Source organism: Mauremys reevesii, linkage group 2 (assembly GCF_016161935.1).
Source record: "Mauremys reevesii isolate NIE-2019 linkage group 2, ASM1616193v1, whole genome shotgun sequence".
Lineage (NCBI taxonomy): Eukaryota > Metazoa > Chordata > Testudines > Geoemydidae > Mauremys > Mauremys reevesii.
In genome coordinates, this window is record NC_052624.1 from 82,809,202 (window position 1) to 82,833,831 (window position 24,630).

Below are 24,630 nucleotides of genomic sequence, written 5' to 3' on the forward strand. Positions count from 1 at the left end.
CCAGGCTCCGGAGTGCTGCTTGCATCCACACAGGACGTGCGGCAGGGTCTCGTTCACGTAGCCGCACCAGTATTCCCAGCTCCCGGTGTTCCTTGCACCACTTCCAGCAGCAGCCGATCCTCTTACCCAGACATCTTGAGGCGTTGCGGGGGCGGGACCAGAGAGAGGATAGGTCTCCCCCCTCTCTCCCGAACTCAGCCTCCAGGGAGCTGCTGAGGTAAGGGGCAACGTCCCACTTGGAGGGGGCCCTGGCAATGCGTTTCCTGACCACATCCCGTACGGCCTCCCATGCGATGCTCCTCACTGTTGGGTCCAGGCACGTCAGGAGGTGGAAGGTGTGGGTCATCACCGCCACGTCGCACAGGTCACCGCTCCGAGGTACGTTGGCACCGCCCTGTCTGTGGGAAATGTAGATGATGTCCGTGCACGCCCTCTGGGGAAGGTGGAGCCATTTCTTCACCAGCTATCTGATGGTGCTGTCGGCCTTGTTCAGGGGCACCTTGGCCACGGCCGATCCCCTGAGGACAAAGGAGATGCGGGGGATCAGGAAGGTGTTGAGGGCGTTGATCTTTTGCCAGGGGGCGACAGGGAGGAGTCGATTTGGGCCGCGTCTCGCAGGATCTCCGCGATGGTGTCTTCGGGGGTCTGCTGGACGTGGACTCCTGTGGGTGTGCCGAGGTGTTGGTATATCTCTCCCTCTTCAAGGGAGGTCATGGACTCGCCCTGGATAAGGAACCGCGAAGGCCGGACCAGCGCCCTGGTGCCACCATTGACGTGGAGGGAGGCGCACTTGCAACTCCCAGTTCCCCAGGCACGCACCCCTCTGGAGTATAAACCCAAAATTATACCGTCTTGCGCTACACAGGGAACTGTACAGTATAAACTCATAAACTTTGTTCCCTCTCTCAGTGTGGAGAGGAATATGCAACAGCCTTTGCCCCTGGAGCTATACTTCCCATACACTTCACTCCAACTCACCGGTTTAGATAATAAACTTGTTTTTGCTTTAACTACAAAATATAGGATTTTAAGTGATAGCCAACAGATCAAAGCACATTACCTAGCAAATAAACACAATCTAAGCTTAATGTACTTAATAGATTTAGGGTGAGAATCTGCTAATTCATACCCAGAGATGATACAAGCAGGCTGCAGATTCTTAAGGGACAAGCTGAACTTGCTGTACAGCTTGGAATCACCAGGTGTTTCTTTCACAGGCTAGAAATCCCTTGAGCCTCGGTCCAGCACTTGCTCCACTTCAGTCTGTGTTCCTCACGTATTTTCTTGTGGAAGAGTGAGAAACAACAGCTGATGTCATTCCCTGCCTTATATAGCTTTTGCATAGGGCAAGAACCATTTGTTCCAAAGCTTGGTTTCCAGACCAGTCTGTGGAAAAATCCTGCCATCCCATGATGGAGTCCAGCATCATGTGGCCTGGTCACATGTCCTTGTAGAATCATAGCAATAAGTACTTACAGGCTGTCCAGCGTGTTCTCAGGAAGGCTCACAGGTGGAGATAAGCTTCTCCTAAGGCCTATTGTTCTTCCTAATAGCTCATTGCCCTAAATAGGCCCTTCCCAACCAGCTATCTAGACTGAAAGCATCTTGTCTAGTGGGCGTTACCCAGTTATAACTACCTTTGAAATACAGATTCATAGTCAGTATTTATAACTTCAGGTACAAAAACGATACATGCAAACCAATAGGATAATCACGTTCAGCAAATCATAATATTTCCAATAACACCTCACGTGATGTATCTTGCATAAAATAATTATTCTATAACTATATCATAATAATATCACTGAAGAATATGGGGTGCAGTGTCTCATTTTTTGTGATCTCTTTAAATATCATAGCACTGGAGAAAGGAGCTGTGACGTTGCATGCCATATGATTTTATGAAAATATGCTAATGAGTGTGAATATAATGTAACTGGAATATGCTTCATGCAAAAGATATCTTGTAAAGTATCATTACAAAGCTTAGAATCTACTGAGTGTGTTCATCCAATTTGTATAAATGTTATCATTCTTGTATCTGAAACTAGAAATATGAAATATAACTCTGAGGGCCTATTGTAATTATGCAAAGTGTGGGCCATTAATGGTGGCTTGGAATCTTGGTGGCTCCCATTAACCAGGACAATTGGCTGTAAATGGCTCTGTTTACTTGTAAATCTTCCTGTATACAGAACAGGAGTACTCGTGGCACCTTAGAGACTAACAGATTTATTTCAGCATAAGCTTTGTTGGGATACAGCTCACTTCTTCAGATGCATAGAATGGAACACACAGAAGAGATTTATACATACAGAGAACATGAAAAGGTGGAGGAGGTTCCAGATTCCACCCCCTCCCACCAAGCGATGCCGGGAGCCAGTGGAGCAGGGCGGGCTGGGGCCAGGTCGCTTGCTGCTGCGTGGGGCCCCCGAAAGCACGCAGCCTGGGGTGGTTGCCCCAGTCCACCCTATGGACAGGATGGCTCTGCTTGGACTCGTTCTGGGCACCAGAGGGGGAGCAAACAGCTGTGCATCTCTCTCTCTGTCAGTGTTATAGAGGGTGAACAATTTATGAGTTTATGAATGGATTTATTTGGGGTTTGGACCCCATTGGAAGCTGGGTATCAGAGTGCTGGAGACAGGAACACTTCTTAAGCTGTTTTCAGTTAAGCCTGCAGTTTATGGGGGACATGGTCCAGACTTGGATCTGTGTTTGCAGCAGGCAAGTGTGTCTGGCTCAAGCAAGGCAAAGTACTGAAGTCCCAAGCTGGCAGGGAAAACAGGCTCAGAAGCAGTCTACGTGGCACATCAGGTGGCAGTCCCAAAGTGGTTTCTGTGATCCAATCTGTCACAGAAGCAACTCTGCTATATGAGAAAAATGCTAATTGATTTAACATCTTGACTGAAGTCAGTGAAATGAACTGACACATAGTATTTTCCCTGTGTCAGCTTATATCTGGTTTCATGTCACAGCAGGGACCTCTGAGAGTCAAAAGTGCATCTTTTAATATAGGCAGCAAAATGCAACAATACCCAGCAGCAAAGCAAAAACACTTGTTTTCTTCATATGCATCTGCTATGGAAAACTTCTCTTTAATGTACCATGAATTTCAATACTTAGCAAAGGTGGTGGTTTTTTTCCTTGTGTTAAAGCACTCCTCCTGGCTAAAAACTAGTTACTGTATTCAGTTGTTCGATTTACTCAACTGACCAACTTTGAAGCATTTTTAGAGCACAACTAAATCACAGATCTCCGTCTCTCTGTGTGTACATGTATAGACATATAATTCAACTTTAATAAATGAATAGCAGACTTTCTTACTGCACTCCTCTGCACATAGTCACAATAGAACTAAGAATTTCAGATGTGGGATTAAAATTTCTTCTGGTTGTAAAGCTCACAGCTAGCAAGGAACAGATTCAAAATGCCAAATTAGTCCATCTTTTTAACTGCAAACATTTTTAGCAACAGGCCCTGGGCTTAGTAATGGCCTACAGACACTTGTATAAAAACTTATCAGTTTCAGCATCACCAGGTGACCACGAATTATCAAGGAAATACCTCCTTGTTCAGAGAGTTGTATATAAAACCAGTTTTGAAATCAAACATAGGCTTACTTAAATAAATGGAAAGATCCCTAACACCACCGAGACTGCTGCAGTGAGGACAATCTGATACCAGTTTAATCAAGAAACACAGTTATAATGGGCTCACTGAAGAAATGACCGATGGAATCAGCTGATCCAGCAATGCATTTAAGCACATGCTTAATTTTTTTTTAAATAAGTACTTTGCTGCCTAGGGATTGCCTTAACAATTCACTTCAGGATTTTGTTGACTTAAGGCCGAAAAGCCTATGCTTAACTCTAAGGAGTGGGGAGTTGTCAGTTTCAGGCATTAAAGTTCAGCAGGTGTGTAAGCGCTGCTCCGGGCTCCTCCCTGGATGCGCCCTGTGTCCCCCAGGCTATTAAAGGTTATTAGTCACTCACAGGTGAGTGAATAGCCACTGATGAAGGGGGGAGATCGGTGCAGGGTGGTGGTTGCTGATCACTGGTGGGAAGTCAGCCTGGCTTATTAACTCTTCCTCTCCCTAAGGTGGGCAAGGGGCGCAAACCGCTTCAGCCCCGCAGAAAGGACAAACAGGGGCAGGCAAGGGGAGGGGCGGCTCTGCAGCACTGTCCTAGCCCCCTGCCCTGGCAGTTTCCCCTCCGCTGTGTGACCTTGGGCAAGCCCTTGGGGCTGGAGGCTGCTCCCCTGCCTCCCCCCAGCAGGGCTCTCCAGCATGGGCAGGTTTTCCCCCCTCCTGCGAAAAGCTTCTCAGGGTGCTGGGAGGAGCTCGCCTGCTGCTTCAGCCCATGGGGGGGGGGGCGGCTAAGGCTGATCCACCATCCTGCCCCAGCAGCTTCCCCCTTAGTCATGGGGCGCCCAGCAGCTGCTCCATCAGCCTGACAAAGCGCCCCCAGCCCAGCCGTGCGCTGCATTAACACCGCCCCTAGCTCGGCCCCATTGATCGGTGCCTGGTAATGGAGCCACGCGAACTAATCTCTTGCTCCGGCTGATTTAAATGGTGCCCGGCCACGCGGCTGCCGCCCCCTCGGCTCTCCCCTCCCTCCCTCTCGCCAGCCCGAGCCCCCAGCTATAAAAGGCCCGGCTGCACCCCAGCTCCGGGACTGGTTTCCCTGTGGAGCAGCAGCTACTTACGGAGCAGCAGCCCCCGGGGGACAGGTGAGTGAGGCAGCACCAGCCACGGGCTCGGCTCGCCCCTGGGAGAGGGACAGACCCGGAGCGCAGCGGCGTGGGGGAGGCAGCTCCGGTTTCAAGGGGGATTTGCTGGGCCAGGCGAGCGTAGTGCAAAGGCTGGGCAGATGCAGGGTCCGAGTGAAGGCAGATCTGGGGCAGAAGTGGCAGGTGCTCGGGGCTCGAGTCCCGACTCTGCCAGGGACTTGGGCAAGACCCCAGCTGCCCCTGCCTCAGTTTCCCCACGCGGAAAGGGGGGCCGAGCCCCGCCTTCTTTTGTAAAACGCTCTAAGGACTTGACCCTGCACCCGCTGGAATCGGAGGAGAGGAGCTGCCATTGACTTCGGGGGCTGCGGGAGCGGGCCCTGAGCGCTTCACATTCACGTTACTGTAACAGTTTCCGTTACAGAGTCTCAGACTAACTCCCAGTAACTTCTCCCCATTCAGATGTCAAGCGCTCCCCTCTGAACGAGGTTTCCAGGCAGTTGCGTGTTGCTGCCAGACTCCCGTGGGGAGCGTGTGCAGGGCACCCAGCAGCCGCCGTTCCCTTACTGTCACTGGCTTTCTGCCCCGTTGGAGAAGGCAGGAAACACCAGCGAGCTCCCAGCTCAGTCAGCGTCGGGGTGTAACAGAATCCTCCAGCGCTGCAGCTGCTATTTGATCGTGGTTCACTGGGACTGTTTCCTCCAGACTCGTTTACTTTTGCTCCAGGAGACTTAGGCATGTCACTGAGCAGAGCAATGGGGTCGTTTCCAGCTGGCCTGCCAAGTAATGAAATACTCAGGGGTGACATGTTTCTGTCCTCAGTAACTAATAATCCTGGTTGGGTTTAAAGCTGAACGGTTCACTTCGTTTATTTTAGGAGGAGGAGGATGAGTTTGGGGCTAAGGCATGGGTGGGACTAGAGAGCTGTGGGTTCGTTTGTTTTCTAGTTCTACCAGAGACTCACTTGGGCAAGCACTTAGTGCTCGATCCTGCAAGGCGCTAAGCATGACCTTGTTGAAGGAATGTATTTCCCACTGAACTCACTGGGAGTTGAGTGTGCTCTGCACCTTGCAGGATCAAGTCAGTACTCTTTCTGTGCTTCAGTATCCCCATCTGTAAAATGGGGTTACTACTTCCCTTCCTCCCAGGGATAAATTAACGAGTATTCTGAGGTGCTGTCACTTGGTTATGGGGGTCATAGACATAACTACAGAGAAGTGTGTGGAAGAAATACACTTCACTAGGATCCTGTCCTGAGTAGGATTAGCCAGTCAGGCTGCTTGAATTAAGACACTAATTCTATAGAACTATACTAAAAAACTTGCATTACTCAGACAGGTATAAGTGCCTTTGCTTTTTAAAATATTTTTTAATTTTATAGCAATAATGACCTCAATGCAGGGACTTTTCTGGGAATAAATGACTGAGGAGGCTGGTAAAGATGTACAAACCAGACAGGTGTCAATCCCCAAGAAATGTGCTACCTTGATATTTATTGCTTTACTAATGTCATGGAATGAGAAAGAGACTCCTTGTAATGTGACATTTGGGATTCAGATTCTGGGTTCACTACTTCTGGAGTCACTCCACAGATATACCCATGTAAATAAGTGACAGCAGAATTTGCCCCACAAAGTCTAATGCTCAGGAAGAGTTAGGATATTTCTAAACACATTCCCTCTACTAGTTTTAGAGGGATTTGGCTGGATGAGAAGTAAATCTATTGATTAAAGTGAGAATTATGCAGCTAAAAATTAAAGGTTGTTTAAAATACCCATTAAAATACTCCTGCTCTAAACTGTTATGCTTGTTTCTCACTCAGTCTTAAATAACCGGCAGTGTAAAAGTAAAACAACTACATTTGGAGGACAAGAGCCTTTGGCTGTACAAATATTTTACTAAACAAAGTGACTAGATATGCTCAAGTGCCTCAGACAATAAGCATTAGTTTAGTGCACTGCATATTATGCTTAGCACCTTTGACATAGAAAATCTTAGGGACCAATTGCATACTTACTAGAATTAATAGAAATACTCTTATGGAGTGTAATGGATGTGGGATCAAGTCCTTGGTGTTAAATTCTACTTTACTACACCCCTATAAAGTAGATATTATCCTTGCTTCACAGAGAGGAGAACAGAGGTATGGAAAGATTAAGTCTCAGATCCTGAAAGATATGTAGGCACTTAACTCCCATTGAAATCAATGGGAGTTAGGAACCTAAGTACCTTTTGAGGATCTGGGCCTAAGTGAGTCGCTCAAGATCTCAGAATGAGTGAATGTCAGTGCTCGGAACAGAACCCAGAATTTCTTACTGTCTAGATCCTAACTTCTAGACATTACTATTACTGCCCAGTTTTTGACCCTGGATGTCTGTAGAACTCATCCTATAGTCCTCATGTAAGATTCCCAACAGTGCCCTGGAGAACTTTGCCTGACTAAGGACTGCACGATCAATCAGTGGAAACTGTTTCATTTAACAAACCACAAGTTGGCACCTGGAAAGCTTTATCTTCTAAACAGAAGAATTAGTTGGTAAACCAAATTTTAATTAAAATCTAAAAAAGTCCTTTAAGTGCTACAAGTTCAGAAGATAAAAACAGTGATATTTTGCACAGCAACATTCAGATACACACGGATGCATGTACTTAGCACTAGAGAGATCTAGAATGTATTCTCATCCTTTATGGGAATTTAGTCCTATTTAGGACACTAAAAATACCCTGATACTTAACATTTAATATTAGCATCTTTGTGCAAAAGAATGATGGAAAACAATAAAATAGGCATTCAAGTAGAGCTCACACAGTGAGTGCTTACATACTACAGCACACTGCATCTCTGAAGCTCCTTACAGTCTTTGACTAGTTTTCAACACCTCTGAGGGAGGTAAATGTTACACCCATTGTCCAGGCAAGGAAGCTGCGGGAGACTGAGTGAGCTGCCTAAGGTCACATGGCAAATCAGTGGCAGCACTGGGAACATTGTGGTTCCCTGCTCTGTGGATTAGACCATGGTATCAATATTTTACTTTGAGATTTTAAATAGCTGTTAGGTGAATAGTTGTATAAAAAACAGCCCTAGTTATCAACTGTCATCTATATCTATCCATCTTTTTTTCAAAAATGGAATTTTTTTTTAACATGTAGTTTATACCATGTTCCCTTCTCTTCTCCCAGTGGCCTTACAGTTGATCCATCATGTGGCATGCAGTGGTGGGGTCTCATCGCTCTCACTGTTCACCTCAGCCCAAGCACTTAAAGCTGCTCACAGTCTACATGCTGGTGCTGTTGGCATCACTCAGCTTTACGTCAGGCCAGCGGAGATCGTTTAACCATCAGATAGACAACAGAAGTAAGCACTAACTTCCTGGCTTTTTTCAAATGATCATTTTATTTTGTTCCCATACTGGCCACTGCCAGCCGGATTGTCCTCTCGCACCGAATTGACACAGTAACGCCACTGGCTTCCACCGAGTGACACCAGACTCAAATATGCATGGGTGAAATCAGATTCAGGTTGTGGGTCTCACGGAAAGTCCTGTCAGATGTGTATATGTTAGAAAGATGCAGTAGGGCATCCTGGGAGCATTACTACTTAGTGTGAATGGGATGAGGGTCTATTTCATTACGTTCTCGGAGTCAAATAAAACTCCTGTCACAGAATTTAAAAAATGGAATCTAATGCATGGGGGAGAATTCCCCTCCAGTATCTTTCTACACTGGGCCACATTTAATCAGAGGGGCCATCCTGACAACAAGCAGCTTTGAGACAAATTCCCTCCTCCACGCTCATAGGTAGAAGGGAGCAAAAAGTAATGGAAGGGAAATATTCACTCCTAGGTATGCACCCTTCTTCCCCCTGCTCCTCAGAATCCCCTCAGTGGGATGAGTGACAGGAATGGGCTCCTGCCACAGTATGTTCTCTAAATTTTAAAAAAAGACTTGAGATTTTGGGAGCCTCAGTATTTGGGTGCCCACTTGAGACAACTTAAAGGGTCTGATGTTCAGAAGGTGGATGCTCAACAGAGTCTGGAAATCAGGCCCCTTTTAAGGTGTCAAGTTGGGCACTCCAAAATTGAGGTCTCTAATCCCATTTACCTCACACATCTTTATGAAAAGTACTTTATATTTATGGAGCAACTTGTGGCCAACATGGAATTTTTTGCTCTTCTCTCTTTCTTGTTAAGAACCAAAATCCTCAAGCCTGGATTCTGCAGCCTTACTTCAGGTCCTGGAGATATCTGTATAAACTAGGAAATGCATTTGAAATAAATTGTCATCACTCTCAATCTTGACATTTCTATGATATTCCTGGAATATCAGCCCCATCATTACGGTTCTGGTGGTGTCTTCATCAACATCTTTATAGATTCCCCCCCCCCCCACACACACACAGAATATTTGCACTAACTAAATCTTACTACTCTCCTGATGCAATTAAAAAGAATTCCGAGCTTTTAAAAAAAATCCTACAAATTAAATGAAGCACAAGTGAGCCATGTAAAAATGTGATATCCATTAAAAATAATTTCATTAGCAAAGAGTGGGTTAGCTCTTTGAAGGAGTTAGCTTTAATTCCTACCCACACTGAGCTGCAGTGTATTTCTGAACCTTATTATGGGAACCAGAATACTCTTCAATCATGTCTCTTGACAAAGGCTTTTCTAATGTAGCTCCTTCATAAACATCACATTTATGCAGCTCAAGTGTTCTTTTTTTGTACATGCTAAAAACACTGATCTGTGATCGAAAATCAATTAGCTGCAGCTTCAGATATTTATTAGAGCTGGCCAAAAACAGAATTTCAAAACTTCTTTTTAATCCTGATTCAGAATGAAAACTTGAAATCTCAAAATATTTAATGTAATAGAATGGCTGACATTGTAACTTGGAAACATCAAAACTGCCTTTTTGAAATGTTTTAATGTCAAAATTTAGTTTGGGCAACGTTGGAACATGTAATGTTTTATATTAAGTTATTTAAGTTGAAACAAAGCTAGTCAGAACAAAATGAGTCAAAACGTACTCCATTTTGATTTTTGAATTGTTTTGAAAAATTTTCCATCAAAAATTGACATGCTCCCACAAAATGTTTTTATTTTGACAAAGCAGCATTTCCTTGAAAGTTTTTCCATCGAAATTCTTTTCAACCAGCTTTTCCCGTTTGATTTAGGAGGGCCAATTTTGGAACCAATTCCATTCATGTGGAAGGTCTTTTCTGCTAGATAAGCTGTCATTGTTGGTTGAATGCAATATTATGTAAATTAGACATTAGATGGAAAAGACTTAAACAAAATGGGTTTTGCTCCAGTGAGGGTGAAGTGAATTTAACACATTTTGAGCTGATGCACCCATGCTGATGCCAAGAGGTATCTTACAATGAGCTAGCAACCTATGACAGGGGTGGTCGTGGTCACCTAAATTGAGGGCAAACACGAATATTGCCACCCTTCTTCAAGACTTCTGCTGAAGGAGGGCAGTTTTAAAATTGATCAGGGCTCTACAAGAGCCCAGGAAGCAGTGACATCTCAGATACACAGATCAGTGCATCCCCTGGTCTGAGCTAGCTTCCACAAGTACAACCTTCCTCCACAGTGGATTTTCCACCTCCAAGACAGTGTTGGTAGAAGTTGGTGCAGACCTAGGTCTGAGTGCAGGTCAATAGTTTGCTTTATGCATTGTAAGCACTAAATCAGGGTTTCTCAAACAGGGGTCACCGCTTGCGTAGGGAAGGCTCCAGGCAGGCTGGTCCGGTGTGTTTACCTGCCCAGTCCGCAGGTCTGGCCAATCGCAGCTCCCACTGGCTGCAGATCGCTGCTCCATGGCCATTGCTTCCAGCAGCACCCATTGGCCTGGAGCCACAATCTGCGGCCAGTTGGAGCCACGATCGGCCGGACCTGCAGACAGGGCAGGTAAACACACAGGCCCTGCCCGCCAGGGGCTTTCCCTACACAAGCGGCGACCCGTTTGAGAAACCCTGCACTAAATCAAGGCAAAGCTCCCACGCAGCTTAGCCTGATTTTGTTTTCTTCTCTAATACAGGCAATCTACTTATTTCAGTAGATATTTAATTGAATAATCTTGTCTTTGTAATCAGACACATACACCCAAAGAGAGCATCTTCTGAGACGTGGCTACGATTTCCCGAAAAATGTAGAGGCAACTTCTGCTGAAAATTACTTGCCTGCCATTTTGTCATTAGAGAAACCACCGAGGGCCCTTACTCAATCAAAGCTCCCATTGACTTCAGTAAGAACTGCAGGTTGAGGCCTATAAACACGGAGAAATTCTTTGATAGGAAAGATCTTCGCCATACCTGAGCCCTTATCCTACAGCCCCTACAGATGGGGAATTTCCATTAAAAGCAATATACATTTCATGTTTAGGACTATAGGGGTGCACTGTTAGTTATCCCTGGGTTTTTCTTAGGGTGTATTATCCCTTTTGAATGTTCTGGCATTGTTCAGTAGATGTTGCTCCCAAGCTGAGTGCTGTTCACTGATCGTGGCTCAGTGTGCACTTCTTGACTGAATGCTTTGATTTCCAGGTCCTGAGATTGATCCATTTTGGTATGTGGGACGTGGTGTCCGACCTATCGGCCGGTTTGGGAAAAGGCAGCTAAGGAGCAGCCACAAGAGCCTGAGGCCTGGGATCAGCAGCCTGGAGCTGATTGTGAATGCTTTGCAGGAGCAAGAAGCACTGGATGCAGAAGATGATGGCTGGTGGTGATTCCCTTGTCAACTGCAGTAACTAAACTCAGTTACTTCTCTCATTTGAATTGAATTCTCTCTCTCTCCTCTCCCCACCTCCTCACATATATGTTAAAACTCTGTTTTGGTTCTGCTTTTTTGCTTACATGTCCTTTGCCACATCTTTCGTTTATTTCCTGTGTAAACTCCTTTTAAAAGAAGCCCTCTCAGGTGGAAAGATCCACATTGAAAAGTGATGCTGAATGCAAACTACGCTGTTCACACACTTCCACTCCTGCTCTGAACAAAGCATCCTCCCTCCATCCCTCCCCCCGTAAACTAATGCCACTGTGAGGGTAGTTCGGAGCAAGAACCAAAAGATTTCCATGCTTGGAATCAACTCTGTATAAAATATGCTCTTCATGCTAGCCTGCCAACAAACCTTTCTGTCATGTTTCAAAGTGACTTGTTAATGCTGGTTAAAAATAAACAATGGCTGGCTGAACTAAAACATTCTCAGTAATGTATTTACCAATATTAACTAGATATGAAATGTTAGTGCTTTTTGAGTCTTTTCATACCACAGTGACATGCATGGCTTGGATTTATACACTGTACATTCCTGGCCCTTTAAAATGTCTGCTATCTGACAGGGTGTACTCTTCAAACAAGTGGGGGTTTTTTTTTACTTGCTTATTTTGAAACAAACAGAAAAACCTCCCTTCTTAAGGACAGGGAGTTTAAAAGGCCCCAGGCTAGTTAAACTGTCAGGGTAGCTTTGTGCCATCATAGCACATAACCCACCACCCTGAGCAGCACAATGAGGTCAAAGACAGGTGAAGCTGCTGGCTCATGTCCCTCTAGAACAGTGGTTTTTAATCTGTGGTCCACAGACCCCCTCGGGGTTTGCAGACTACACCTAAGATTTCCAAAGGGGTACACGCCTCCATTTGAAATCTTTTGGGGTCTGCAAATGGAAAAATTGTTATAGTAGTGGCTTTCAATCTTTTAACTGGGAAAGCTAAAAGTCACTGTACAAGCATCATACTTAAAAAATTATCCTATTATATTGGATTGCATAAATAATCCATGATTGCTTGATTGATATGACCCATCACTATACTGGTATCTATGATTCTATACTGGTTAATTCAATAACTTCTAATTAGCATTGCTCATATAATTATACACACTTAATCTTGATAAGCAACTCTTGCCACCAAAAATACATCAGATAAAATTATAAGATAAATGGTAGCTCATAGTCAAAAAGACCATTCACTATTTAGCTAATGGACTAGAATTAAAATTTAGGTCCTAAACAGTACTTCAGAAGATAATAGACCAAGCTTGTGTGTCTAGTTGTCGTCGTCTTGAATCACTGCCAAAGTAGCAGTGGTTGACTTAATCACAGCACATAATTTATCCAACTAACTTAATTCAAAGGCAGAAAAATGGGCTGCCTGCCATCAGGAGGTGATTTTATTTTTACAGACTTGATTGTATTTCTCAGTTGTTTGATAAATAGTTTGTGTGAAGGGATTTGAGCCCTGGGCTTGTTTGTAGACTGCTTGCTATGCATATCCACTATTTGTTGCTCATATGAGGTGTGACCTGAGTCACATATTATTGCAGTTACCTTTTTTAGGAGTGTGTGGATAGCTTATTAACTAAGACTACTCCTGTTTTTAAAACCAATCATTCTGACTTGTTAGACACAGCTATTGCTTGAATAATAATAAAAAGAATCTACTAGCACCACCAATGAAGCCTCTGTCACACCTATCTTAAAGACAGGAGGCTTTTAGGTAACATGGTGTTTTGTCAGCATTATACAAAAACCTTCTGAATAGCTTAATCAAAAAGCTAATTACAGTACCACACAATCCTATTAAATCTTGGCCACTGTGACCTGTTGAAAGAACAGTGTCTCCCCTCAATGGCTTCTTGGAATCACTCTGGTTCCATTAACCTGCAAGGGTGTGTACTCTTAAAATAGATCCTTCACATCACTGAGGTAGGTAGGGCCCAATCTCAATGCAAGAGATAATGGAAATGTTCATTTCCTGATGCTATTCTAGTTGCCAACTGCCTAACCGCCAGCCAAGCTAAGACAGCTGCATCAGAAGTGGGGGCAGGTATGTGAACTGAGCCAGAAATCTAGGGTTCTCACTATGGTCATCATCCATTTGGCTGTTAAAATAAACCCACTATTAGCCTTGGTAGCTCCTGTGCCACTACAGAGAGAAAATTCAACAGCTGACATGGACTTTGTAATGGAGTAGGGCAAACACTATACTAGAACTAGTCCCAACTTGGCCTGGGACTCCCACACAAGATGAATACAATGGGCCAGATGCTCAAGATTGTGCCACTGGTCCAGGCCTGAAGAATTTAGAGTAGCACCAGCTGCTGGCCCTCAGTAAGTCATTCTGGTGGTCAGGGTTGACTGGAACTCAGCACTGCTGCACCCATATACCCTATTTCCAAGGGGCTGGAAGATATGTACTGTATAACTGCTACTCAGGCATTAGGTCAGCCAGGGGATTCTGCTTCTGTAAGGAAAACTTCCAGATAGCTGGTTGAGGCAGTTTTTTGCATGTACATATATTTTTTTTTCCTGTGAAAGCATTCTGAGCCATATTCTGACAGTTGATACTCACTTGAAGGAAGGCTTGTTATCCACAGCACTGTGAATATGAGCACCACTGAGGGGGACTACATTTCCATAGTATTTCCCAAAGGAACAGGCCAAATGCGAACTACTCACTGCTTGGCAATGCAGTAATCTACACTAAGAGTAGTGGCACAGACTGCCCACAGCACAGAGATGGAAAAGTGCAAGCTATAGTAGTAAAAGCCTCAGACTGCACAATTCCAGCTGGGCTAGGAAAGTGATTCTCCTAATCATGAGGAAGACAGAGCGTGGGTTTAGGACATTTATCACTTGCGAGAAAAAAGCATGAGGCAAGAACGCAGAGCAAAAAGATAAAAGTGAATGTGCTACCTACAAGGAACCTGCCACATGGCATGAAACTTGCATTGGACACATTAGAACAGGGAAATCTGTATTTAGAGAGGTCCAAAGCCTGAGGTTACCCAACCCAGCTCTTAAACCCCCACTGACATCTGTGGGAATTTTGCCAGTTGAGGGACAGTATTTAGCACAATGTGCATAGGGTTTAGAAGGATGTAATACATTTCTTAAAGGGCTCTTTTCTTTCTCCTCTAAAATCAATCTGAAGGGAAGAGTATGTCTCTTTATCCCTCCCTGGCTAAACTGGTGCATTTCACACACTGGAATACTGCAGTCCTTTTCTGAGCTGTATAGCTGTGAAAGAACCAATGGAGAAGTGGTCATTTATGTACAGCAAGTTCCTATACTGCCAGGGTGGAGCACCTACCATACTACTCAAATGTATGGCAGTGCATTGCAGTCGGCACCTTTTCTGAGTAAAGTGCACAGAAATCCAAAACAACAGGAGATTTATTTTCTTTTTCTTTATGAATCAGGTCCCTGCAAAGGCATTCTTTTGCATAAATTGCTTTTACTCTTATAATTTCGCTTAACAGTAATTCCTGGATACGCATATAACAACAACAAGGCAAGCTTTACTTTCACTCAGACTTAATCAAATAGATCATTATATAGTCTTAATTTTTTTAACCATTAAAATATTTTCATTTATAAAAATTAATCTAAATATAAATATTAACACTAAAGATTGAAATCACTTGATGACAAAATAATTCTTTGTGTGCTATAACGTTTTTATGATTTTTTTTAAAACAGTAAATTAAATCTTTGCACATATTTGGCACAAGTAAATCTGTAAAAATGCAAATACCATGTAGCGGGGTGGGGCAGGGTTTGTTTTGTTTTGCAATACCTACACAATACACATTTTTGTCAAAGAAGACTTAACATTGTAACAACAGTAGTTGCTTTTCATGCCTCTTATGGAAAACATCCTACTCCAAAGTCTGTTTTTTAAAATCACACTAACAGAACAAAAGCCATTACTCTACTAAAATTAGTCATTTCTGAATTGATATTACATACACAGTATTAGCTTATTATTAGACAAATATGTAAACCAACCACTATTAGTGACATTTCATGACACGCATACCTGCATAAACAAAAATCTGGGAATGTATTGCACACACATAAGAGAACAGTCTACTGGATGGAGATTGAAAAATGTATTAGGCATCCTACTCTGTATAATCTCCTTCATTAGATGGTGTGTGTATATATACACAAAGACACTATTTTTAAACATACTGGACCAAGTTCTGTCCTCATACTTGTGCAAACAAATTGAAGATAATGAGGATTGCAAGAGAATAACACAAGGCATAATTTAGCCCAGAATGACCATCCTGGGCTAGATCTTCAACTGGTGTAAATCACCATAATTCCAGCAATATCAATGGAACTACAGGGATTTCCACCAGTAGGGGATATGGCCCTATGCTTCTAATTGGACCCAATTATTTTCAAATAATTGGATGATCCAATTGCACTGGTGAGGAGACTTCAAATTAGGAGGGAAGTTCACACTAGAACCATTTATCTGGCTATTCTGACCAGGTCTGGGTGGGCTTGGACAAAATGGAAGCTGGATCTGAACCGCTCCTTACTTTTAGTCGTGCAGAATCCAAGCCTACTGATCAGATCTTGCTAAACTAAAACTATTCCATCTCTTCGATATACAGGCCTGAACTGCCAAAATGGCTACCTACAACGTATGTCCAATTTTCAGTAGTGCTGAGCATCCGCAGTTACCGAGGAAGACGATGGGAGCTGCGAATGCTCAGCCTTTTTGACAACCAGGCTGCTCTTCTGTAGGTAGTCTAAATGTAGCTCAAGGTGCCTAAACTGAGGCACCCTAATTTGAAAATGTTGGCCATCATTTTTTGAATCAGTCAGAAGCTGTTTAATGTCCCCAACTTTTAAATTACTGCATATTTTAAAATTTATTTCTAAACCTCTGTGGTTAAATAGACTAATGGCTCCTTAGGGTTCTGTACTGCCCACTGGTGGTCAGTACAAAGCGGTGCTACCCCGGTGGAGCTTCAGGAGGCATTCTGGGATGCAGGGAGAGCATGTCTGCTACTACACTCCTGTATGGCGTGCGGCTCAGCACCCTCTGTGCACTGATCCTGCTCTGGGGGTCAGCATGGAAGGGGGAAGAGCCATGGCCCCGTCTCCTCTCTGCTTCCTTTAGATTACAGGGGAGAGCAGTCCCAGCGCTCCTCAGAGCAAAGGGACTGCAATTCTGAAAGGCCCTTCCACGCATCATGCAAGGGAGCGGAAGAGAGGTGGCCCTCGTAGCACCCGTACAAGGGCCTTTTATAACTAGCCCTTAATGTTTAAAAATACGTTTCAGGAAGCACTTTCTTTGAACAATATCCAACACCCAGCATTGTTTTATTCTAATTTTGTAATCTTAAACATTTGATAAGGATTAATTCAGAGATGCACCTGCTGGGTGTAACAAATATTTAGGACACTGCCTAAAATGGATTATGCTTCTAAGCATAGAGGTGCAAGGGGTTGATTTTGCGATGGTTTTCAGATGCCAAAATAATGACTCAGAATTTATCTTTTTGTAGACATGATACATGCGTGTCCCCCACCACAGTATGCTAGGGTGGAATGTGTCAGCCTATCGCAAATATAAACTGCTCCTTTAGCATCCAAACAGCCCAGGTCTGGAGATAGAATAATAACTCAGCCAAAGTTACGCTATCAGCATACAGAGGGTCTTTTAGAAAATGATATTGGGATTGATCTACAAACACTGAACTCAGTGTCAAACGTGCCAGCAAATATGGATCACAGGTTTGTTTTTGACCTTTCTCTTCACATGAAATATTGACCAACAATTATGGTTAAATTAAGTATACAAAAACATATTGTATTTTAAAGACAATATACTTTAGTACAATCAATGGGGGAAAAAAAGTGCATCTTAAAACATGGAGCCTTGCTTATGAAACTCAGTATCCTTTCTGGAGTCTCATGAAAACTTTAAGGCAGAGTTTCCATTAGCAGACCACGATGCTGGACAGCTTTCTCAGTGAGGTATCCAAACAAAGCCCTATTACTGAGGCATTGTGGGTTCTCGAGGGTCCGTTTCTATTGGACATATACAATGGCTGTTAAATAAAGGCACTATAGTGTACAGCCTTAGGCAGTGTGTTATTGGCAGTAGTTTTGTAAGTCTAGTACATTACAGCAGATCCTATAGTTGGTTCCTAGAATGGAGAGAAAAGGAAAACATTAGCAAAAGATTTCATAATGACACAAAATGTATAGAGTACAATGCTGACAAGGTTTTTTAAATGAAAGGGGACCATCAGTGTTTTATTGCCAGGTGAAATATACCCCATGCAGTACATAGACTTGTATACCACTTAAGTCCCCTCCTGATTGTTGAGATGAGCTGAGCTGCTTCTGTTGACAGTCCTTAGATTTGAACTCTGTGGGTGAAATCCTGGCCCCACTAAAGGTAAAAGCAAAACTCTCATTGACTTCAATGGGGCCACAATCTCAATTTGGGTGTCTGGGGCAAGGTGTTTTCAGCTCTTGGACTTGTTCCCCCATTGGCCTGCTAGAACACGAGATTATTGATCTTCTGGGTACAGTGAATGGCCCATTTGTTCACAAAGGGATGAAATTCACCCCTAAGCAGAAAGCCAATACGTGGTCTATGCACCACTTATCTCCCACTAAATCCCTATGCCGAGCATTTCCCTGTAAGCAGCTGAGATATGAGGAGAGTGTCTTCTACTGTATTATATTGTGGCATTGTTGCTGTCAGGGTCTGCCCCACAAGTTTGCGCTGTGGAGCGAATGTCTATTAATTCTGCCTATTTTGACAGGATTTTTTTGAAATGCTTTATATTTATAATTCTATAAACACACCCAGAGAACTTGCAGTAGGAGCGTGTTTATGCACGTCAATGTAGGTACAGACTAGACTAGGGCTTCTCTACATTTACTGGGGGTTTGACACGTGGTGATCGATGCATCAGCGGTCGATTTAGCAGGTCTTCACTAGACCCACTAAATCGACCACTGATCGCTCTCTGGTCGACTCCTATACTCCACCTGAACGAAAAGTGCAAGAGGAGTCGATAGGAGAGCGTGAGCAAGGGCTAGGGACAATCTAGCCTTAAATGAGTAATCCCTCTCTCCGTATTTCCTGCTCTTAACAGTTTTAACAAGGTCTGTTCTCAGATGTTACCATCAAGTCCTTGGCAGTGCTTTTTCTCTCTTTAGTTCTTTGTGTTAGAGATCCTTGGAGCATAAAGTTTCTGTTAAATGTTCTAACAGTAGTAACTGGAGAAGCATCAATATTTTCACCTGGGAGGGAAAAAATGGGAACATCCTTTACGTGACAACTTGAACCAAGCATCAGACTTGAAAAAGCAAATCTTCTAGCTCTTTAGAGACTTAAACCTAAGTTTTGAGAAAAGTTAGGTTTACTTTAAATGGAAACTGGAAGACTGTGATATTGTAAGAGAGGTTTTTGAAATTATGAGACAGCCTGGTTCGCTATCAAGTGACTTCACATCCATCAATGGAGTTACACTGCCATACGATTAGAGTAAAGCAGTGGTGGATTGGGTCCAGAAGTTATCGGAGATAGGTATTTTCATACCACTGAAGAGTTAAAAAAATTGGAAGGCATACACTGAAAACTTAGGAAACGCGGAGTAAACAGGAAAGCAAAGACAGATCTATCTCATGAAAATGTTCATGAGTGTACACTAAATCACCAGATAATGTCACTAAGCCAAAAGTTATAGATGAATTCAAGAGATACATTTCTTAAGATGATTTTGTGGCATGGCGAAAGCATGACGCTGGGATGAAGGTAAATTAAACAGGCATGTTAGCTGAGTAGCTTCACCCTGTCCCTAAAACTTCTTACGCCCTCCAGCCTGGATTCAGCAAGGCACTTAAAGATGTGCTTAAATTAAGCTCACATTTAAATGTTTTATTAAATAGTGCTTTGCTGGATTCAGGCCTTAATTACGCTTTTCCATGTGTATATAGTAAACTCTAATCAAGTGCATTGACTCTCCAGAAACTAGAAATATTTTTAAGACAAGAAATGGGATCTGTTGTCTCTGGCACAGGTGGCTTCCTGACACAAGCTCCACTTAATTCCAGAATAATGCTTTGAACTACAATTTCCCATCGCTAACTAGCAGAGCTGGTGCTTGGCATAAGCAGACTATGCAATTGCTTAGGGCCCCGAGCAGCTCCAGGGGACCTCCCATTCGCTTTTTATTGCATGTTATGTGGGGGGGCCCTTAATGGGCTAGCACCATCTCTGCTAACTAGCACGCTGTGATTGCTCTGTCTGCTGATTCTAACCTTCACTCACTCCAAAATACCCCTTGGGATCTTTTCAGGTCACACAGTCGTCATTTCTTATTTGCCATAGCCAATCTTCTGCTCTTGACCCTATTGACGTATGGCACCAAATTAAATCAAATGAGCAAGTGAAAGCACCTTCCAAAGGGCCAAATCAGTATTTGATTTTATGTACATATAGCTCTGGGGTACTGTTTATTCTCATTGTATTCACTTTGTAATTTAATTCCCCTTAGCTGCCCTCTTTAGGCTGTACACTATAGTTTAACCAGAAAGAGAACATAATAAATAAAATGAGTTGAATGAATTTTTTGGTGCACCTTTTACTGGTGGAGCTGGAAGCTTTCTCCTCTGCTGTCTTGATGTGTCTATTGTTTGCATCTGTGAAAAACACATAGGTTTTACTAAGCTTTAATTCAGAAAGAAGCAGGGTCTTCCCCCATGCAAAACTGCATAATGTTGTGGCACCTGATTCATTTGCTTTTGATCTCGTTTTCTTGTCAAGTGAACACATGGAGCCACGTTCAAGCCTGCAACACTGAGAGCTGAAATTCTGCTCTCGATATCTGAAATCTTAAAGCAAAACAATAAATTAACAAGAAACAAGGGGAGGGAGAAGTTTCAAAATTACTGTAAACACCACTAGTTAACGGCAAAAGAAACTCATGCTCACATCCTCATCAATCAGAAATATAAAGAAAGAGACAATTGATTTCTTCTGTAGCTCTCAAAGACAATCTAATTGAGACATTGTGGACTGCTGTGTTCTTTAGTCGTGAGTGCCAAAGGGAACATTCACATATTAGAAAAGATGATTGCTCATTACATGGAGTAAACGAATGATCTCGTGGCACTGTACTCACGTTCTCTATGACTATGGACACTTTCCTACATTTGAAAAATATCCAGTACTCAATGACTCACGGCTGTGTAATTCTAACTTCATTCAAGTTGTGTTTTTAAAAGTTATGCTTAAAGCTCTATATTTTACACTGCATTTGCTATTTCACATTGGTTCTTATTTCTTTGAACACAGAACAAAGTGGTTTCTTTGTAACAACACCGAAATCTTCTACCTTAAATGTTCTGTAATTCATACTTCAAATACCTCAGTAAAGACATGTTATTAAACCAACAAGCAAACAAACAACCAAGTAAATAAGCCTTTGGGGAGAAAGCAGGCTGAAGAGGAGATAGAGGAAACAAATTATGCAAAAGTGACAGAACTCATAGAGAAACGAGAAAACAGCCAGACAGATAACGTGTGCAGGGGCACACTGATGACAGATGACAATCTTAGTTGCCAATACTGTGGGGAAGATATTTTCACTAGGATCGATTGCTTTTTAACTGTTTTAAGTAAAAACTTATTTTCCTTCGACACCTTGTATGGCTGTCTTTTTTCCTGTTTACATTTTACCATAAACTAACGATTCATGCCAATACAAAGCAAACACCATCCTTGGTTTTAAAGCTACTCAAGTAGTTAGGACAAATCCTGAAGTCTTAGTCCTTACACAAGCAACTGCTGCTGAATGAAGTCAATGCAAGTTTGCCTGTAAAACAAATTTTAGTAAAGACCTCAGAATGTGCCACCCAGTATCTATTGGCACAGTGAAAAACAGTTCAGAAGGTTGTTCAGAACAGAGGTGGAACAATCAGCACAGGCACATTATGTGGCTGCAGTTCTCTCACTCTGGTCTATGAACACCACCTGATTTAGTTTGCTGCACAGAGTCCAGCATCTTTGCTGAATCTGAAGATGTACAGCATGCTGTCAATGGAACTTGGGCACAAATCAGCACCTGACATTAATGGGCATTTTGCCAACCGACTTCAGTAACAGCAGGATTAGAGCCAACATATCTAGTCCAAAGAAGGGGATTCCTCCTGCATATCTATATGTGATGAAATATGGTCCAAGCAACACACACCCTGCTCAGCTGCTGTTATATGGATACATATTTTTGGATTATTGAAAGTGAAGTCCAGCTAATGAATCTATGTGGGTACAGACAGAATCTGTATAACAGTGATGATAACATTGAAAGAGTGAAATATTAATATATAAGGGCTAAGCACGAGAAAGGTAGTGAATTTCCTCACCTGAAGCTCTGCATGATGAACCTGTGCTGCTGCTGTTGCTACTTGATCCTCCAGATCCGCTAGTTCCGATTCTGCTGTAACACTGTTGATTTTGCGTGCTGCATCCTCTAATTCATTCAGCTGACCCTCTAACCCGTACACAGTGCCTGCTGTCAGGTACACCTAAGGATCCAAATCATGGTACAGAGTAAGTCAGATTTGTTTTTATTCATGGTGTAACTCAAAGACCACAGACTATTGGCAGCAAAAGATGAAAGCCAAAAAAACCCAAGACCCCCACAATCTCTGCATGCACCACAGTTGTTATAAAATAGATCTGGGTGGAAATTTATTTTTCCCCTATGGAAAATTTCAACTTTTTGGTGACAAATCAAAAATTGAAAACTTTAGACTGAAAATAAGAATTTTGAATTGGAATTGCCTCCACGGTGCCTCCTGGGAGTTGTATGTTTGGATACCTCATGACCCCATTTTTCATTATGTGCAAGCCTACCTATCCTGCCTACATCTCCAATTATGCAACACAGTTTCCTCATAGAAGTCCTGGCTGTGGCGGCTCATGGGAGATGTAGTCTGGCTGGGGAATCCGGCCCCTAGAGGAGAATGGGGGCAGGAGGCAGCCAAACTACAACTCCCATGAGGCACTACAGTGGTGTTTTGAAATGGAAATATTTTCAGCCAAAAACTGAAAACATTTTAGTTTTCAGGTGTTCAGTTTTTTGAGGAAAAGTTGAAATTTTAGCACAAATTGACAATTTAGTAAAAAGTTTTGTTTAAACCCCGATTTTCTGTCAAAAGCAGTTTAGATGGAAAACTTTCAACCAGCCCTACTATGAAATAACATTATCTACATATTTAAATTTAAAATAAAAATGCCTATACACAAAGTCAAGGTAGTCTGACAATTAAAATTCCACATAGGAATAATCACTCAGCAGAATATCAGCACTTAGCCCCAGTAAAATATCTTGATAATTAATCAAAGCAGCAGACTATACACCATCCCACACCATCCAAAACTCATATCTTCATCCCCCTCCACAAGCCTTTGCAAATAGATGGGGTTTGCAGTATGTCTTGAAGGTCAACCAATTAAGCTATTTGGATACAAAGTGGGGCGGGGGCAAATTCCATAGTTAAGGGCCTTCTCAGAGAGCATTCTGTTAGCAGCTCCCTCTCTTCTATAACATGGGGAGTTCCGGGTGAAGTATCCTTTTTGACTACAGCAGCGGCAAGGGAGAGGGGAAGATTCTCAAGCAGGCTGGTCCCAATTCATGTCACGCTTTATATCTTAAATCTAATACCTTGCATTATACCTGGAGACCAAGAGGCAGGCAGTGCAGATCTCGGACAATGGTGTCATGTGTTTCCATTGAAACACAACACTTGCTAAGCAGGTTGCCACATTCTGCACTAGCTTCAGTTTCTGAATGAGTCTCAGGGGCACCCCCATGTACAGTGCATTAGCAGTCTGACCGTGGGGAGATAAAGGCATGGATAATTTGTCCTTAGTTATAAGATGTTTGAGATAAATAAATGTATCGCTACAATTCTGTCAGATCTAATTTTTAAAAGGATCTCCCCTGCACAGCAATCTCAGCTAGGGAGAAACCACTAATAGACAGTTTATTTCCTAGCCAACTATTCAGAGCGATCATCCATAATACATAGTGGTCTATTTACTTTCTTTCATCTTACTCAGAGAACAAAGTATGTTGTCTAGCTGTTGGGTTTTCTTGATAGGACACATGCATCTACCGCATAGTGCTCTGCCTAAATGTCTGCCAGTCCACGTGACAATATTGCAACTTCTACCCATTCCCTAAATAACCAGCACACAATCCCAGCAGCCACTGTTGCTGCACAGTGGAAGGAAACGAAAGAATGCTGCCAAGTATTTCAGCACCCCTGAATGATCACATTGTTACAAAAACACCACGAGTGAAAAACATGGTGCAGCTGGCTTCTGGGTCCCACAGCTGAGAGACTCCGCACGCAGGGAGAAGAGCCTCCAGCAGAAATGCCACTTGCCCTCACAGCAGCATCACTCCCTCACAGCCCACACAAGCCTCCCAACCTAGCAGCAACAGTACCAGCCTATGTTCCAAATCCCACAACTCTTTAATACAGTTGGGTGGGATACAATTTTGGGGCCCTTTTGTGGGTCATCATGGACCAAAAGGGCTGGAGAACCACTACATTAGATGTTATCATTTTCTAACTATTTGAATTAGATTGTGTTTTCCTTAAATCAAAATAATTTTAACCCCCAAAATAAAAATAAATGGGGCATCTTGAATTGATTGCTATAGAGCAGTGGTTTTCAACCTTTTTTTCATTTGAAGAATCCTAAAACATTTCAAATGGAGGTGAGGACCCCCCTTTGGAAATCTTAGACATAGTCTGTGGACACTGGAGGTCCACAGACCAGAGGTTGAAAACTATTGTTCTATGGTAACAACAACCTTTCATGGACCCCTTAGACATAGTCTGCGGACCCCCAGGGGTCTGTGGACCACAGGTTGAAAACCAGTCTTAAGAGTATAAACCTGTATTGTATTTTTTTACACATGTGACTATGCTGATAAGCTAATACACTTTGTCTTGTACTAAGTGAATCTCCAAAATGACAAGTTTTAGCATGGAGGAGAGATCCTTTAATAAGGTGGCTTGCTGCAAAGAAGTGTCCTGCCTTGACGTCTTGGTTGA

The 24,630-nt window shown here is 43.0% G+C and overlaps 2 protein-coding genes across 16 annotated transcripts in view; one reads left to right on the forward strand and one right to left on the reverse strand.

Annotated features, from left to right (window-relative positions):
* Positions 1–7,905: 7,905 nt before the first annotated feature.
* On the forward strand, positions 7,906–12,967 carry LOC120396742 (prolactin-releasing peptide-like). The gene is made up of 2 exons (XM_039521782.1): positions 7,906–8,080; positions 11,276–12,967. The coding sequence occupies exons 1-2, from the start codon at positions 7,927–7,929 to the stop codon at positions 11,455–11,457; spliced, it is 336 nt and encodes a 111-aa protein (XP_039377716.1). The 5' UTR covers positions 7,906–7,926; the 3' UTR covers positions 11,458–12,967.
* A 1,926-nt stretch (positions 12,968–14,893) lies between these two features.
* Positions 14,894–24,630, reverse strand: part of LOC120398291 (myosin VIIA and Rab interacting protein) — a 345,847-nt gene continuing 336,110 nt past the window's right edge. For 13 of the 15 annotated variants that reach the window (XM_039525610.1, XM_039525604.1, XM_039525603.1 and 10 more), the window contains 5 exons: positions 21,922–22,083; positions 20,284–20,388; positions 20,136–20,196; positions 18,677–18,795; positions 14,895–17,684 (listed from right to left, as the gene is read on the reverse strand). In XM_039525610.1, the coding sequence (XP_039381544.1) occupies positions 17,652–17,684; positions 18,677–18,795; positions 20,136–20,196; positions 20,284–20,388; positions 21,922–22,083 (480 nt within the window). In that variant the 3' untranslated portion in view covers positions 14,895–17,651. Of the gene's footprint in view, positions 17,685–18,676; positions 18,796–20,135; positions 20,197–20,283; positions 20,389–21,921; positions 22,084–24,630 lie in introns of all 15 variants that reach the window. The other 2 variants (XM_039525619.1, XM_039525613.1) reach the window with 2 other exon arrangements.

Bases quoted from the DNA above. Each gene is read 5' to 3' on its own strand.
- LOC120396742 (XM_039521782.1), top strand. From the start codon at position 7,927: ATGTGGCATGCAGTGGTGGGGTCTCATCGCTCTCACTGTTCACCTCAG. The intron at 8,081-11,275 runs GTAAGCACTAAC...TTTGATTTCCAG, and splicing joins CCATCAGATAGACAACAGAA to GTCCTGAGATTGATCCATTT.